A 16,985-nucleotide genomic window follows, 5' to 3' on the forward strand; every position below is an offset into this window, starting at 1 on the left:
GAGCGTGCAGAGGGAAGGCCTAGAATTGAATGACAAAGAAAGACAAAGGACTGAAGAAACAGCTGATACTGTGCATCATGGAAGCTTCCCAGCTGAGTGAATCGCCACTCACGCGCAGGACAGGCAACCTCCTGGGTTTTAAGGATCAGCTTTGTTTCAGACTGACAGATGCCCGCTCCTAGCTAGGAAACTGCATAACAGCTCTTATGTTGAATCTCAAGTTACCACAAACTCCTGGGAGGGAAAGAAAAAAACCCCGAAACCCTACATCACACCCACTCTTGCATAGAGCGTTTGCAGTACAGTATGTGGCGGGGTGTTCCTTTCCTTTTGAACTGGAACACAGTGTAAACCAAGACAAGGAGGCACAAGGCCAGGATGCAGGGAATGACAATGGCTATGGCTTTCACAGTGCTGGCTGTGTTGTCCAGTTTGATGACAATGTCAACATCATCTTGAGGGCTGTGTCGGTCTTTATCTCGATCTGTTGGTCCATCACAACCCATAAAATCCTTGAGGATGGATCTGGGATAGCCAGGTTCCACCCTGAGCATCTGGTTGTTGAATTTCCAGTACTCTTTTCCTTTGTAGAAATATGTGAAGCCTGCGGAAGAAAATAGAAATTATTCATGGTAATAAGAAATCATGTTATCAATGTACCATGATGGAGATTATTGGTATAATTTTTTTTTGTAATTAAAAAAATCAAAAGACATATGGAATAGACTTCAGTTATAGGTTTTTCAAATATTTTTTTATAAATTTTATTTCCTTACTGTCTCTAGAAATCTAACATTGAGTTTGGAGGTTTTGTTTTGGTTTAGGTTTTATTGTTTGTTTGTTCTTTAGTTGTTCTTTCATTCAGTAAACTAAGATTTTATTTTCTTTCATTACTACAAAAATAATCAAATAATTCCAGAGAATATGGCCTATGAAAAGTCAAGATTTGTCAAGGTTGTTCATTCACTGAAAAACCAACCAGAGCTGGAATCCTCAGGGACAGGACTTTAAAGCCTTTCAAGCTTCTCTTCTTTAAAGCCTCACAACCTCTTCAAGATGGGAAGTCTGAAACAAATTTGAAATGCTATGCTATGCTATCCCAAACAGAGAACTGACCCTCTTTAATCTCACATACCCTATTGTTTTACTTCAGAAGGAGACTGGATGAAATAACAGCATCTTTCACATGAGAAAACAGGTGTAACCAGATTTAAGTTTTCTGTAAAGACCTGATATTTGTTCATTCAGGCACAATCCAATGTTATTATTAAAATATGCTTAAATGGATACAAAAACTTGACTCTTGCCAGAAATCTCTATTACTTTATTATCCCAGCAGAAAAATGACATTGATCTGGCAAGACACAAACCTTCAGGATGGATGAACTTTCTCCTACTGTTTATGAAATGAATTGAATTTTCTTTAATAGCCTTTCTAGCCAATTAAATGGTATTATTTTCCTTTCCTTATTCCCTTGCATTTTTATTACCTTAAAATATGCTAGTAGATTTATAGAAAGATTTAATACCATTTGGAAAAATAAAGAAAGATACAAAAAAGTACTGTACTGATCTGTATCAAAAGAGTAGCTAGACTTGTTCAGAAAATGCCTTCTATTTTGATCAAAATAAAATCTAAAAGAGGAATTCTTTAAATATGATGAAGTTTCAAAATTTTTAGCACATATAAAATTCCTTAAAGCAATCTATAGTTTAAATGAAAAGCATTATCAAATGCAAAAGTTCATTGTTTTGAACCGCAGTTACCCTATCTCTGCATTCCATATAACAGTCTGCCTTTTGCAAAGTACTGCACATCCTGGCCATGGATAAATATTTCAAGTATGGAAATTTGATGTATTATCTCTATCAATAGTCTAATACATATATAGAGACCATATACAGACGTGACAACTCTAAATCTTTATTTATACACATCTGTAGAATACATCTATGTATACTCAGGGGTAGAGGTAAGCCAAAACATAGACTTCAGTTAGTAGTAATTGATATTATGCAGCAACAGGTCAAATTAAAACTCTTAAAGCAGCAAAGGAATTGCCAGCTGCTAGAGATCCAATACAGTTTTTTCAATTAGACCACATTTTCCACTGGAAAACTCTGAACTCAGTTTAAACTTTTCTGCATTTTCTGCTGAGGTAGGAACCAGGATAATAGTCAATTACAGCTGAAAGGTGGAATCTACCAGGAGAGAAGGACAGTTCTAAGAGATGGAGCAGTTTTACTGCTTCTCCTGACAGAAAAAATGACTTCACACAACTGTACTGAAAGTGATTTCATCTAATCTTCTAGATGTGCTAAACCTGCTTTGAGAGCTGTTCCTTAAATTTTCTAGGTACTAGTCACTGAGTAGTGAGTGCAATACCTGATCCAAACAGCACTGAAGAGCTTAGCAGTCACTACTGTCTCAAATGCACTTAGGTAGTAAGTAAAAGGCAAAAAAAGGCCAGCAGACTAATAAAATAGACTACCTTTTCTCTTTCTTCTACCTTAAAATTGCCCCATCATCCACTTTAGCAGAATTTCTAGTTGGAAAGTTAAATTTTCTGTGCTGCTCTCAAGGTAGAAAGAAAGCTTTCTCCAATTTGGAGAACTTTGTGTGATCTCAGATTCTGTGTAGCAAAATAAAGGAAATCTCTTCTCCACCCCCTCCTAAGGGTTTCTACCACAGTGCTAGAAAACAAATCACAATCTGGGAAGTAGCAGGGTGATTTTCAAATATGTTACCTGTACCTTACCAAGCTTTTAAGATACTGAACTGGGACACTGACTAGAGTGGGAAATTTGTTTTTCTCATCTTTTCCAAGACTCTTAATGCAAGATTACCAAAAACTTTTGCCATCACTGAAGGAAGCCCCTGTATGACCAGAGTTATTGTAGGTGTTCATCTGCATAGTTTGCACAATAGAAAGACAAAAGAAGGATAAAAATAATACTTTAAAATTAAATGGATTCCCTGAAAGACATGTCTTCAGATGTTTCCTTATGAAGGTGTATAGTAAAAGTTCAGTATCAAATCTGCTTCTGTCCAAATAAATAAAAGCAGTTTCAGGCAAAATGCAATCAACTTCTTTCCAACTGAGCTGTGGTATTTATTTGCATCTGCTTTTGTTTCTTTCTCTCCTCATACAAACAACAGCAAAGTTGTGAACTGTTTCTTAAGACTTTATTTTCTTGATTTCAGGGAAAATGTCTCAGTGGTCTTCTTGGGAAGTTTATGGTGTCGTTTTCAGTCCCTTTTTCTGCCCTGGGGCCCTTATAGGATTTCTGAGACGCTCAAGAATTCCCTCTTTCTTTTCACCTCCTCCACAATCTCATGTCATGTTTTACTAACCTCCTTATCCAAAGAGTCCAGCAGACTATGATAACCACTGGGGTTAGAAAGAGAAGTGGCTTTTATGTAATCAAAAGTTTTTCATGCCTTAGGAATGCATCCTCTGCCTCTGCACTGCTTTCAGACTCACTGGTCTGGGTGTTACAGTAAGATAATTTTAATTTTTAATGGGAGGCACGTGTACCTGAGCTCAGCCCAGATTATAAATATATTTATATACACTGATATGTGTATATATGCATACATATACACAGATATAGATAGAGGATATATAGATGATAGATACACAGAGATACAGATGTATATACATATACATATATTTCTATAATGTTTGTATAATATATATGCATATTTAAAAGAAGTTAATTATTGAGTGCAATGTATGCAGAATATCATCTTGAATGACCTACTTTCCAGTTAAAAGCAACATAAAAAATCCAATTTAGCAAAAAGGCCAGAATACAGAGAGGGTTTCTTCTTCTGGATAAAACAGACACAAAGCAAGGAAGCAATTAAACATATTTCTGAAAAAAAGCCCAAACATTTCCATGGTAAATTATTTAATCAAGTTAGAGGTTGAAATAGGAGACTAAAATGTTTTGTAAAAGGAAAGAAATCTTTTTATTTTCTTATTAAAAGGAAATTAAAATAATATGGCAATAAATAATGTGTCCTGTCTTATGAGCAAACAGAATAAATGCAGAACCTACTAATAAATAAATAATATATGCCATATAACAATTGTCCAACAATGATAGGATACAATAAATGCATATTTTTATCTCCATCAAAACGATCTAAAAACTCTGTGCAACTGAGGGCTCTGTTGGCAGCCAGCCACCATCCCCTGGGTAGCACTAAATTCTCCTAAGGTGGAGGAAATTTTGGCTGCTGTCAGTTGTTTTGTGGTGTGTCCAGCTGAGACTACACGCTCTAGGTATATGATTATGCATCTTGATAAAGGTAATAATAAATCATACTAAAATCCCTGTTTTCTGCACTTCTACGTCACAGACTTATGACATCTTTGATTTACATAAATTCATTGGGATATTTCTGCTTAGATTAAGATTTTGCTTCCCTTTGCTAGCTTTTAAGAATGAAAGCAATACCTTCTAAGCTGTTTAAAAAGCCAACACCTTGAAAATTCAATAGAGATCTACTGTGTCTATGAAGCTTGTTTTAAGAGGTACTATAATTCAGCAGAGAACAAAACCAAAATTAATTAAAACAGAAGAAAAAAAGGATGGAAATTAGGGTTTATAATACTAAACTTGAAAGCTTTTTCAGCCCTAGGTTAAACAGAACATGCAAACAAAGTGCCATTTTCAGTAAAGCTAGTTCTATACCAGGAAATACTCTGTTCAGATATCAAGAATTCCTCCACTACTTAACCTGAACAGTTAATCATGCCTCTACTACTCTATCTTACATAAAGGGTGTAAATAAATCATTAAAACAAGAACATGTTTGCATACCATTTTCTTTGTGGACAAAGGCTCCCTGAGGAGATTCTGGGATACCTTTCCATATTGTGATTGGTTTGGGATAACCAGGATCCATGGATCTCATTTCTTCACTGTACCTCCAGTACCTGAAATATTTTTTAGAGGAAAAAAACCCACATTTGTAAGATAGCAGATGAGTAACTTTATATTCTCCCCCTCTAACACTTGCTGCATTCATTAGCCACAAGTGGAAATACTGGACATACTCTTTGAGCATACTACCAGATTACAAATAAATCTATTTGCTGTTTCATGTAAGTAGATAGAAGATAAAAGATTTTTGCACTTCAACAACTAAACTAGCATGCATCTCACTTATAATCACCACAATTCTGATGCCTAGGGCTTTTGCACAGTGACACAGAGAGATGTAACATATGCAAAAAAACTAATGTACATTAATGCTTTTCATAATATTGTAATAATGCAAGCGACAGTAGATTAATATTAAAATACCACCAGGAACCTTAATTTCACTCTTGCATATATGTATGCATTACAGTAGCTTAATTTCATTTCATTATCACTAAATAGATGCAGTGTATTATAAAATTCGACCTGTTAGCGTGTCTTTTGCCAGCCAGCCTTTCTCAAAATAAAAAGCTTCAGCATGCAATTCTAGTAATCCTGAACATCTGAGAAGTATTTACACTTGTGATTTATTTACTCTTACAGATAATATTGATACTTTCTTTTTTCCTTTTACTGCTGATCAAATTGCTAAGCATATCTTTCTTATAGGCTGGTCCTAAGAGTACTGCATCTCTAGTATCTTCTCTGGATTCTAATATTTTGGTAGGTCATTTCATATTTTGATTTACTCCATTAATTTAGAACATAGTTTTATCACTATCATTGACAATCTGGTTACTGCTAAAAACTTGACCCTTTTTCTCATTTGAATTCATTTGACTTCAGTTTTTAGAAATCCTTGTTATGATCATCGTATATTAAAAAATTCTTAAGTGGATGATATTTTATCACTATGAAGGCACTTAGGAACTCCAACTGATTCACATTTTAATCTTTTTAAAAAAGTATAGTGGTCTAAACTCCTCAGTATTTCTCCCTGTAGGGCATTTCTCTGGCTTTAAACTTTCAATGAAATTAAACGATGGCAGATTTCAAGTGGGTTTAAGTGTTGGCAAGTTAGATGAAAAAGACATTTGTATTTATTTTTTCTTTCTTATGCCTAAATTATTTTTACAGCCTCAATTCTTAAACTAGTCACATATATACCAGCTACTAGCCAACAATACAATGGTCTTTATTTGGATATGTAACATCTCTGAAAGTTTACATGCAGAAACAACATGTTTCTGAAGTAAGTAGTAAACAAAGCTCTAACACTAAAACTGTTGAAACCAGCTCTTTCTCATCTTTTAACTCTAACTTTCTTGGTCTTTAGCTTGCACTTTTAAAACAAATATATTTTCTTTTTCTCTCCCTCTATTTCAGAACTCTACTTCTGTCCTGCATAATTTTTCTCATTTTCCTTTTTCTCTTCCAATCTTTTAATCTTCTTGAGCTCCTTCTTTTAATAACCTCTGGTTTTCCACTAGCCCTAAGTGACTTTCAAAGATATACTTTTTCATTAAAAATCTTTGAGGACATATCCAGTGCACACTCAGAAATCACAAAACTTCTGGGTTTTCATCATTGATGAGAAATTCTATTAGGGAAGGACTAATCATAACACCTCCTCAACATCAACAATAATGAACCTGTCTACAGGGAAAGGAGAAGCCTAGGCTTGATTCTACTTGGCATCCCAAATGTTCACAAGCAAACTCCCTAATGATGGTTTGAGCTTTACACTCTATATAAACTTGTTGCTGTATCTCAAAGACTGATAAATAACAGAAGGGGGGGGGGGGGGGGGGGGGAAGAAAAAAATACTTCATAACTTTAGAAAAAAGGAATTTGGAAAATATTTGCTCAACTATGTTCTATAGCTAAGCCTATTTATTTGATGATATCCTGAGCCATTGGAAGATTAGGTTTTTTATGGAGAAAGAACACTGCTTTAAACTCTAAAGTGTATAAAACCTCTTAGACAAGACAGGGGCATAAACAAGGACACATGTCAAGAAGTTCATCAAACCTATTATCTTCTAGTCCCAAATGACTCAGTTCTGGTTGGATAGAAATGGCAGAGGGACTAATGTTTTCTGGAGTCAAATTTTTCCCCTTTTTGGGTTTACCATTGTTTGGAAGAATTATTGTTAATGTTGAAATAGATAATGTCAAATAGCAACAATAATGTTCCATTCATGAGCTCCTTTAGACATAAGTCTGTTTACTGGTTTGACTTTTAAATCTTCTTACTGGTTTGGTTAATGAGATTTTCTTGTTTGCTTATATTTTGTTTAGCCATTTTTATTATTATTTTTATTTTATAGCCAATATTTGATGTCATAAGCAATCACAATGAGAAACTTGCTGTTATAAGGGTTTATTCCCACTGACGGTCAATATCCTATAATGGCTCAATTATCTCTGCAACATACTGTATTGTATTTATACAGTATTTATACATTCTAACATACTGTATTGTATTTATATCCTGCTGAGATTCATTGTGCTTGTTAGCTCTAAGTAGCAACTTTTCTGCCAGCACCTGTTTTCTCTGCTAGTTCTTTTTGTCTTCTGTTATTACCAATCGTGTTTTAGGAAAGTCCTGAATATAAGTAACTGCCTATGCATGGAAATATAAATGGACATTGCTGAATAAAACCTAAATGAAGTAAAAGTTACAAAAAAATGCTTCTGTAAATCTTTTTACAATATGTATGTGGAGGTGGAAAATTATTACCTGAAAAAGAATTTGAATTTTTTTTTTAATCTACTCAACCACAGGAAGCAAATTATTTAGGCATCTTCAACTCAGTAAGAAAATTGCTTGAAATTACACCTAGTTTTAAAACATTACAAAAATTTGACTTAGTTATCTACTTCCCTCACCATGAATGTTGGAGGGCTATTTTTTAAAAAATAATAAAAATAGCTTTAACCATAAAATTTGTTGCAGCATTCTGTAGTGCAATTTTTACAGTAATGCTAAAAAATTACAAACTGTACTATCCTAAACATATTCTATGATGGGCATTAAATTCTTAAGTGATCCATGAATACTATTAGTGTCTGAGAACACAAAGTACCACACAGTAACAAAAGCAAACATACTTTTAATAAAACTAATAGAAATACTACAGTTATTAATTAGCAATAATTTGTCTCTGAGCACATAAAATTTCCACAGCAATACATCAATCAACAAACACAGTACCATACTGAAAACCTGTAAAATCCATCATTCAGACAACTCACAGTGTTCCAAAAATTAATGAAGTCTCTTGACATCTCTATAAAGCAGACATATACTCCTTTTTTTTTTTTTTTTTTTTTTTTTTTTTTTTTTTTTTTTTATTGACAGGTAAATAAAGATACAGACACTAAATGACTAATACAATTTCAGGAATTGAAAAACCCTTGGATTTTACTTTTTTTTCTGTGCTTGTCTTTTTGTTGGGGGGTTGTGGTTTTTTTGTATTATTATTATTATTAATCATAAATATATGTCCCTATAAGATTATTTAGAAGTAATTCAAAGAAAATGCTCAAATTCTTCTCTAGCTCCCAGGTTTAGCTCTGAGTTCCCTTTTTTAATTCATTATTAAATAGTAGCAAAGAAGTAATTTTCACTGACTCAAAAGCTTTAGATCATGCCTTGCCTGCTTATGTGCTGGAATTTAGAAATGTGGTTAAAAAGAAACAGGTAAGAGTGTACATAAACCCATTGCTTTGAATATTTAAATTTGCCACAATTGTGACTCCCCTGTTGACTTCTAAAACCTAAATTTTCTATTAGATATACTTATACCCGTTCCAAGATATTCACACAAATATAATTTAGGTTACAATACATGTGAAAACAGTACAGCTGTCTATGCAGGAGGAGTTAATTTCATCCTTTTGAGAAATAGAGGAAAAGGTTAACATGTTTAGCTGATATCCACTGAATTGTTCCCTTGCAGAAATCCTATACCAACCTATCTCCTTTGAAGAAGTAGGTTTTTCCAACATCTTCCCACCAAATTGCTGAATCAATTCCATGGGAAGGAATTCCACTTCCAAGTGTTATCAAATCATGAGGATAACCTGGCTGGAGAGTAGTGTCCTTGAAAACCCAGAACTTGTTACCTGCACAAAAGCATATATATATACACATACATGTGTGTTAGTCATCAGTACTGTCAGTAGAAATATTAATACACTCCTAAGAAATAAGGAAGAATCCCAAAGGTCTATAGTAGTGGTTCTTCCAAATACAATGAAATGAAAAATTTTCCATCGTTGCAGATAATGGAAAATTAAATATGCTTTATAGATATCTTGCATTTATAAAGCACCTTTCTTCAGATAAGTCCACAGAATATTTTGATACCAACCATGTAGTGATCAAAAATAGAACGAAAATGAAATCATTTTAAGAGGCTGTGTGGTTGATAATATAATACATTTACAAAAAAAACTATGCAGCAGTTTTATATTTCATGAGGCAAGAGTGAATTTTATAAGAAAATAAGGTAGGAAAACACACAAATAAAATAGAAATGACAATCCTCATAGAGACCAAATACTTTAATTACTTTGTATTTCTCCTTAAGAAGTTAAATTACTTATGAAGGGGATGTATGATTATTTCAGAAATACCCATAGAAATTAAATTTTAAATGTATTTTCTCTAGGGTGGTCTAAAGACAGAAAACTGGGAATCTGACATTCCAGAGGTGAAAACCTTTTGTTGCTGAAAGTAATGGGGAGTTGCCAGTGGCACCAAGACTTAAGCTTTGTCTGTAGGTGACAAATCATTCAAAACCACCCAAATGACTTATTAAGTGCTGAAAATACAAGGTAGTTGTATGACTCTAGTTGATATTAGCAGAATATCTACACACACTTCAGATTACCCAGGTTACTCAGGTTACTGCCTTAAATCTGAATGAGAGCCATGGGCTTCCTGGACTGCAATGCTGAGTGGCTGGACCCCTACTGATAGAGGGGTAACTACAGTTACTACATAAATATGTTGTGTACATAAGGATCCATGCCCACAGAAGTAGGAGCTGCACCATATTTTATAGTCTAGATGCCCCCCTGTCTGTGGGAGAGGATGCTTCCTGTGATCTCTCTTCCAGCTGGATAGCTTACCTCATCAACCCACAACTCCAGTTTCCAAGCCTCAGTTGTGCCTCTAACTTCCTGGCCAAGCTCCTCTTCACTGAACACTTCCATGATTATCTCACCTACTTCACCATCTCACATTAAGTATATAGTCCAATATTTCCCCAATAATTTTGTTGTCCTCCTAGGGAATTATCAGCATACTGTGCTACCAGTCCTATTCTATTCAGCAACTATCTTTTCCTTTTTACATTTCTGCTTTTTCCTAATTCTTCTTCAAAACTCTCTTCTCACCTGTGTCTTTTCAGCAGAGACCTCTCTTTCAAACACAGACAGCTTTGGCTGAAAAAAAGGGAATAAAGACCCAACATGCTCCCTGGAAATAGGAAAGGGAGAGCATGATTTGCATTTACGTACTGATCTGAGGAGCTTGCTTTGATGCCTGTCTTCTCTTTGTGTTATATCCCCTAGATCACAAGGACACTCTTCTCAGGCTAGACTGTAGGCTCCGTTGTGAAAGAACCATGTGTTTATTTTCTCTTCAAAGCACTACCATCATCATTTTTTCCAAAAACCATTGCTAGTTTTAGTAATAATTACACTGAAGGAGAAGATACTCTTTGACATCACATGGACGCTTTGAGCTAAATCACAAAAAAATCTAGACAAGATCCATGAACATATATATTTAATTGACCTTACTGGATTCTTCACTTTGGTCTATGCATTGACACGGATATTGACATGACAATGATATTTAAAATATAAGGGGAAAAGTTTGAAAACAAATTTTGCTCAAATACATTTGGAAAGAGGATGTAGGAGATAAATCATGGCTGTTCACATTAGCTTTTGTACTTACCTTTAAGGCTAGACAGGCTGTTATACAGATTTAAGAGGTTAAAGTACTGGGCTGTATAAATATTTTATAAGGAAATGTAGTATTACCCCAAAGACCTAGGATCAGGTGTATGCCAGAATCATCAAGAGAGAAAATCCAGAGAGCTGTTTTGCAGTTGGTTTTAAATTTTAGCTATCCCTCTGTGGTATTAAATGTTTGTTTAAAGGAAGGGTTTCTTTAATCTCCCTATTTGTACTGTGGTGATTTAAAGCATGTTTTCATTTTATCAGAGTTTTAATTAGGAGAGGGGGTATAGTTTCCATTCTTCCCATGCTGGGTTTCCAAGGTTAATTTTTTATCAGCTTCTTTACAGCTGCTTGTCACCCACTTTCAAGCACAGACACTACAGTTTGCTCAACAGATCCATTTTCTCTCCCCTGCCAGATGAAGGAAAAAAGGACTCAAAGAACCAGGATGTACAGAGCCATTTGAAGTACTGAAAATAAAAGAGACACAGAGATCTACAAATGGCAGTCATGGAAACCTGAATTCTCTGTTGACTTGGGATTAAGGTCATTGCTAACTTGAGATTTACCTTCATTGAGATGCCTTATAAAAATTCACTTATAGGCGATAGTGACAGAGGTGAGCATCTTCAATCACTCTCTGTCCCTCCTCCCATGTGGTTTATCTTTTGCCAATTCACATGACTGGACACAGAAGGCTTCAGATGTTAATGGCAGCTTCAAATGCAATGCTAAGAGAAGTCATACATTTTGGTCTTACTAGTTGGTACTTATGGTGTGAACAACAGATGGCATCCAGTGAATGATCCCAGGCCAGCTCATTTCAGTTTCAGAAGATCATTCAAAATGACAGCTGTTGCACAGCATTGAGAGGCATATGCTGTGATGTATGTAATGCCAATACTTTTCTCTGTGCCTCACAAGGAATAAAAGTCAAAGTAATTGTTATGAATAGATCGTTATCAGCCATACCCAAGGAGGTAAAGTTAAGTATTAACAAGATCATGTCATACCAAAATAAACAATGGTTATGCACAAATCATTGTAAGTGAAGCACCACTGAGCCATGTATTTTTTGCATATTCAGATATACTGAAGTAAAAGGAAAGTGTTGATGTGGGAACAGACATAAGTAATGGAATTCTTCAAATAATTTCTTACTAAGAAGCAAATTCTTTTTAGAAGACAGAGAAAAGGTAAATTTAACCATATTCTGAGGAGACAGGGGAGCATTGAGAGCTCTAACATATGTAAGCAAGGCCTATCGATGCTAACTAGAGGGAATTTTATTTAACATTTGCTTTAGAAGACTTGTCTAGTCTGCTATAACTATGTTGATTGTTAATGAGAAGTACTATATATAAGAAATCAAGTGTTCCATCTGGTTGATAGTTTTCACTTCAGTTTTTTGTTTGATTGGGGTTTTTTAAGGAGATTTTAGGAGGTTTGTTGTTGGTCTTGTTGTTTTGCATATTTTTTTCTGTCTCTCACCTGGAAGAAAGTCAGTGACTATTGATCAGAGAATTGATCTGATCGACACAATATTGATCAGAACCCAATGTCAGGAGAAGTTAAAGCTGAAAATCAGAGCAAAAGATGCCCAACTGTGATGAGAATTAGATAATTTTGTTTCAAACATATTTATGTGACTTTAAATGTAGAACAAACTAATGCTAAAGTCATTATGCTCTCATGTAGCTCATCTTCCACTAATAAGTAGTAAATAAGAATTCATTAATTTTGATCATAATGGAAAGAACTATGACAAAAATCATAATATTTTTATTATTCTTATAGATAACTAATGCTTCTTTGGAGTCAGAACCAATGCCTTTGGCAGAAACCACCACTGTGTCTATTTTGAAAAGTTGTTTTTTTACGGTCTCATTGGTAGGTTTGTTATTCTCACAGAGAATAAAGCACCACATGTTTCATGAAGTCTGAAATTTCAGAATGTTTAATCTTTCTGCTTTTATTCCCTAATGTAAAGTCTAATATAATAAGAAGCAGATTGGCAAGGTCAGAAGCTGAGGGTGAAGCAAGTGATGAAAAAGCTAAAATGTCTTACTTCTTGAAATAAGGATTTGTTAAATATCATAATTGTAGGGAAACAGCTGAGAAGGATGAACCATGGAATTATCAGAAGTCTCTCAACATCCACCTTTGACATTCTGAAAAATTTACTGGAAATAAAGGACATCTGTATTGTTATGCTTCACTTAAAATTACAATATTTTAGATATTCTTCAGACTGTTTAACTTCCTACTTACTACTGCCAACAAATATGCAGTTTTTAGTAACTAGTTCTTCCTTTATAAAATCTGTATTCTGAATAATTGTGTTTCTGGGAGGTTTTGTTCGTATTATTCGCAGTTATAGTATATGTGTAGTGCAAAAAGTGTGTGGCATATAATCACCGTGTTAGAGTGAATTTTTTAAACAATTAATGTAATTTAAATCAGTTTAAAAATTAATATCTAATCCTGAACATTGTTCTTTTCCAGTCAACATTCCTCTTAATTTCGGTCTTTCAAGGCTGTACCTAGTCTTTTTACTAGTATCCTAAAATTACTATTCATGGCTCCTTTTTCCCCATCCCCTATTTCCCACATCAAGTGTCTGTCATTTCTCCTTTACATGATCTGACACTATAGTAAATCTATTTTTCAATATAAAACTGTCAGGCCATGAGGTAAGTGCAGTACTGGAATGAATGTTATGATGGAGGCACTGGTCGTATGAATTTTACAGCAGCCTTTCTATTGCTACATTTGGTTTACCATAACATTCAACAGTGCAGATGGCTTGACAATTTCATTTTTAGCACTATATAAATTCCCAAAGGTACACAGAATGAATTTTACTATTCATGTTTTCTCATTAAAAAAAAAAAAAAAGGAAAGAAAATGAAAAGGAATCTTTCTGATGCCATTTTATTATCATTCAGCATGGACACTGGCCATGAATAATAACAAGAATTCAAACATCTGTTTTTTATAAGCAGCTATTCACCAGATTGCTCTGTACTTTATGAGTATGGTCTGGTCTACTGAGTCCATCTGGCAGGGAACAGGAAGAGCATCTCGGTCACAGGATTGCCAAGCTGGTAAAGAGGGCTTTTAACTAAAGTTGCTGGTGGAGGGAGAACCTCAATCCATCCCACTCCTACAGTTTGATGCCAGTGCCAGCAAGAGATGTCCAGAGCCTGGAGTGAGATCAAAGGTCAGCAGGAGAGCACCTGAAACAGCTCAAAGGAATTCCAGACACTCCAGCCAGTAAATTGGTTTCATGGAGGACACCAAATTAAGTGGCTCTATGAAAACACACGTATTATGTGGAATAAGCAACAGTAGCTGGGGACGTGCTTGGAAATTTGTGCACATCTGCAGGGCTGTGATCTTACCGGCATCAGAGAGACATCATGGGATGGCTCCTAAGAACAGAATGTTAGAATGGAAAGCTACTGGCTCTACCAAGGATGAGCAGGGAAGAGGGCATGGGGGTGTTGCTGTCACTGTCAATGACCAGCTGGAGTGCATGGGACTCTGCTGGGATGGATGAGGAACTTGTCACAGAATCAGCTAGGTTGGAAAAGACTGGAGATCATCAAGTTCAGCCTTATCACTTTATCAACTAAACCACGGCCACATCCAGTCTTTTAGTAAACACCTCAAGGGACAGTGACTACACCACCTCTCTGGGCAGCCCATTCCAGTGCCCATCCACTCTTTCTGTGAGGATTTTTTTCCTAATGTCTAGCCTATATATTGGTAGTATATTATGGGTCAACATCTAAAGGGAGGGCAGAACAGGTGACATTGTAGTGTGGGTCAGAGGAGTGCATAGTGACATTAATGCAGTACAAGTTCTCTGCTGGCACTTAATCCATCTTTTCTATTTTATTCTCTGAATAATGGATGCAGACACTGGCTTAGGCATGGTCTTTGTTAGCACGTCTGTGTGCTAGATTCCAGATTTAAAGTTACTTCTAGAACTTGTTTGGACCAATTCTAGCCTGGTAAGGCACATTATCTGGGTAAGACATTCTACTTGCTCATCATGTTAGTGACAATCAACTGGTCTATTTCTAGCATATTTGGAGGAGGAAATGTAGTCTTTTCCCAGGAAATTTTGTGATGGAGTAGAAGAAACGAGACAATGATCATTTACCTACAGTCTATTTATATAGATTTCTGTAATCATGTTCCACAAGGCAGTTGAGATCCCTGGAACAGGAATTTTCAAGGACACCCACAGAGAAGACTCAGCTGAATTTTTTTTGATTCTGTAGCAGTGGAAAAACATGAATTACACTGATAGAAAACACCAACAGTTAGATATTAAGAGTCATGAAGAAACAGCAGAGAAGCAAAAACTAAAAAAAAAATTGCACTAAGAAATACAAAGACTTTTGACAAATAAAGGGATAATACAAATGCCATTGGAAAAATAATGGAAGGAACTTTGAAAAGAAGTCATACGGAAAAATATCTAGAGCAGAATTTCCAAAGATAATATGATATCAGCTAGAAGGCACAAAACTAACTGGTCTGAAATCAGATAGCATAAGGTGGGGATGATGTAAAAGAAAAACACAATTCTGACTTCTAAAAGCACAATCCTGTTGTTCCTGCTTGCTTTAATTAATCTTGATTTAATTTCCCAGAGAGAAAACAGAGAAGTTCTCCCCTCCTTCTGTTGTTTGTTATCTATAACCCACACACTTCAGGATCAACCTACTCCTCTAAGACCTAACAGGAGCTGTAGGTGAAGAGTTAAAAATGATGAAACATATTTCAAGGTCACTGGGAAGGAAAAGAAGGCAGCTATAAGAGTAAGCTCGATAATTTCTGTCTGGAGCTCAGGTAATGGATCCCAGCATTTTCAAGGCAAAAATCTGGAATGCCCAGGGTAGCTAATTTGCTCTTTGTAGAAGTGGTGCAAAGGAATAGCTACAGAATAATATTTTACCCTTCTATGTCCTATGGACCTAAAAATCAAGCTGCAGGATGGAGATTTGGAGGTACATTGATCATGATTCCTAACCATATGAACTTTCCAGAGTTAATGACTTGAAGTTTATTTTATGGTAGCAGAAGTAAAAGCATTTGCTGTGTTGAAGTAATATAAAGAGAAAATGTACTATATGGAATGTAATTTTCCTTATGATTCACACGAAAAATACAATTTCATTATTAGTAAAACATAAAATTCATTGCACTGTTATGAAGTGTTTCTGCATGTTATTAAATATTTTTCATTTAACATTCCAAAGACCCTGTTTCAATAGTGAATAAAATATTACTAACTCCCTGTTAAAGAGTCCACTTGTAAAAATGAATATTTTTTAATATAACAACTTATAAAAATCTACCTTTTTTTGTAATGAGTTAAAAAATTAATCATTTGCAACACTAAACAGTTGAATAATGTTTCACATATTTTTTATCTATTCAGTTTCTTCTTCTCTCAAATGATTATAATAAAATGTACTTTGCATAATTTGTGGACTTTTGTCATTGAGTATGCATTTCTTAAAGACATAAGATAACTTTATCATTAAATCCAAATTAGATACATGTTCAAGAACTTTAATTTTGAAGAACAACTGATGTCTGGAGTGAAATTTGAAAATAATTGTTAGCAACAATTCTATCTATATCACCTGTTTTCTGGAGTCTATTCTTCTTTAAAAATAGTAAATACACATCTATGAAAGAATTTTTTTCCCACATGAAACTCCTAATATCACAGGTCTTAGATGGAACAAATACAATGCAGTACAGTGAGGTATATATAGCAGACGTGCCATTTAAATATATAAGAAATTCATTTGTAAAAAGTAGAAGAGCGAAGAGAACGACACAAATAATACTAATGGAAATGTGTTCATTGTATCTTCCTAAAACACATTTTAAAAAAAATTATTTCATAGTAGATAATTTCTATGTCTCATATTTATACTTTCAAATTTTTATTGAATATGTAAGAACAAATGACCTGATACTGTGAAGGGTAATCATAAATTAAAAATGAAATTGCCAAACAAGAAAATGTTAATTTACAC

The 16,985-nt window shown here is 34.7% G+C and overlaps 1 protein-coding gene across 2 annotated transcripts in view; it reads right to left on the reverse strand.

Moving 5' to 3' along the window:
- Window positions 1-242: 242 nt before the first annotated feature.
- Window positions 243-16,985, reverse strand: part of MMP16 (matrix metallopeptidase 16) — a 162,302-nt gene continuing 145,559 nt past the window's right edge. For both annotated transcript variants that reach the window (XM_083872042.1, XM_083872041.1), the window contains 3 exons: window positions 8,916-9,066; window positions 4,834-4,949; window positions 243-604 (listed from right to left, as the gene is read on the reverse strand). In XM_083872042.1, the coding sequence (XP_083728168.1) occupies window positions 270-604; window positions 4,834-4,949; window positions 8,916-9,066 (602 nt within the window). In that variant the 3' untranslated portion in view covers window positions 243-269. The remainder of the gene's footprint in view (window positions 605-4,833; window positions 4,950-8,915; window positions 9,067-16,985) is intronic.

The sequence above is a fragment of the Zosterops lateralis genome (genome assembly GCF_965231275.1).
Source record: "Zosterops lateralis genome assembly, chromosome: 1".
Taxonomy (NCBI): domain Eukaryota; kingdom Metazoa; phylum Chordata; class Aves; order Passeriformes; family Zosteropidae; genus Zosterops; species Zosterops lateralis.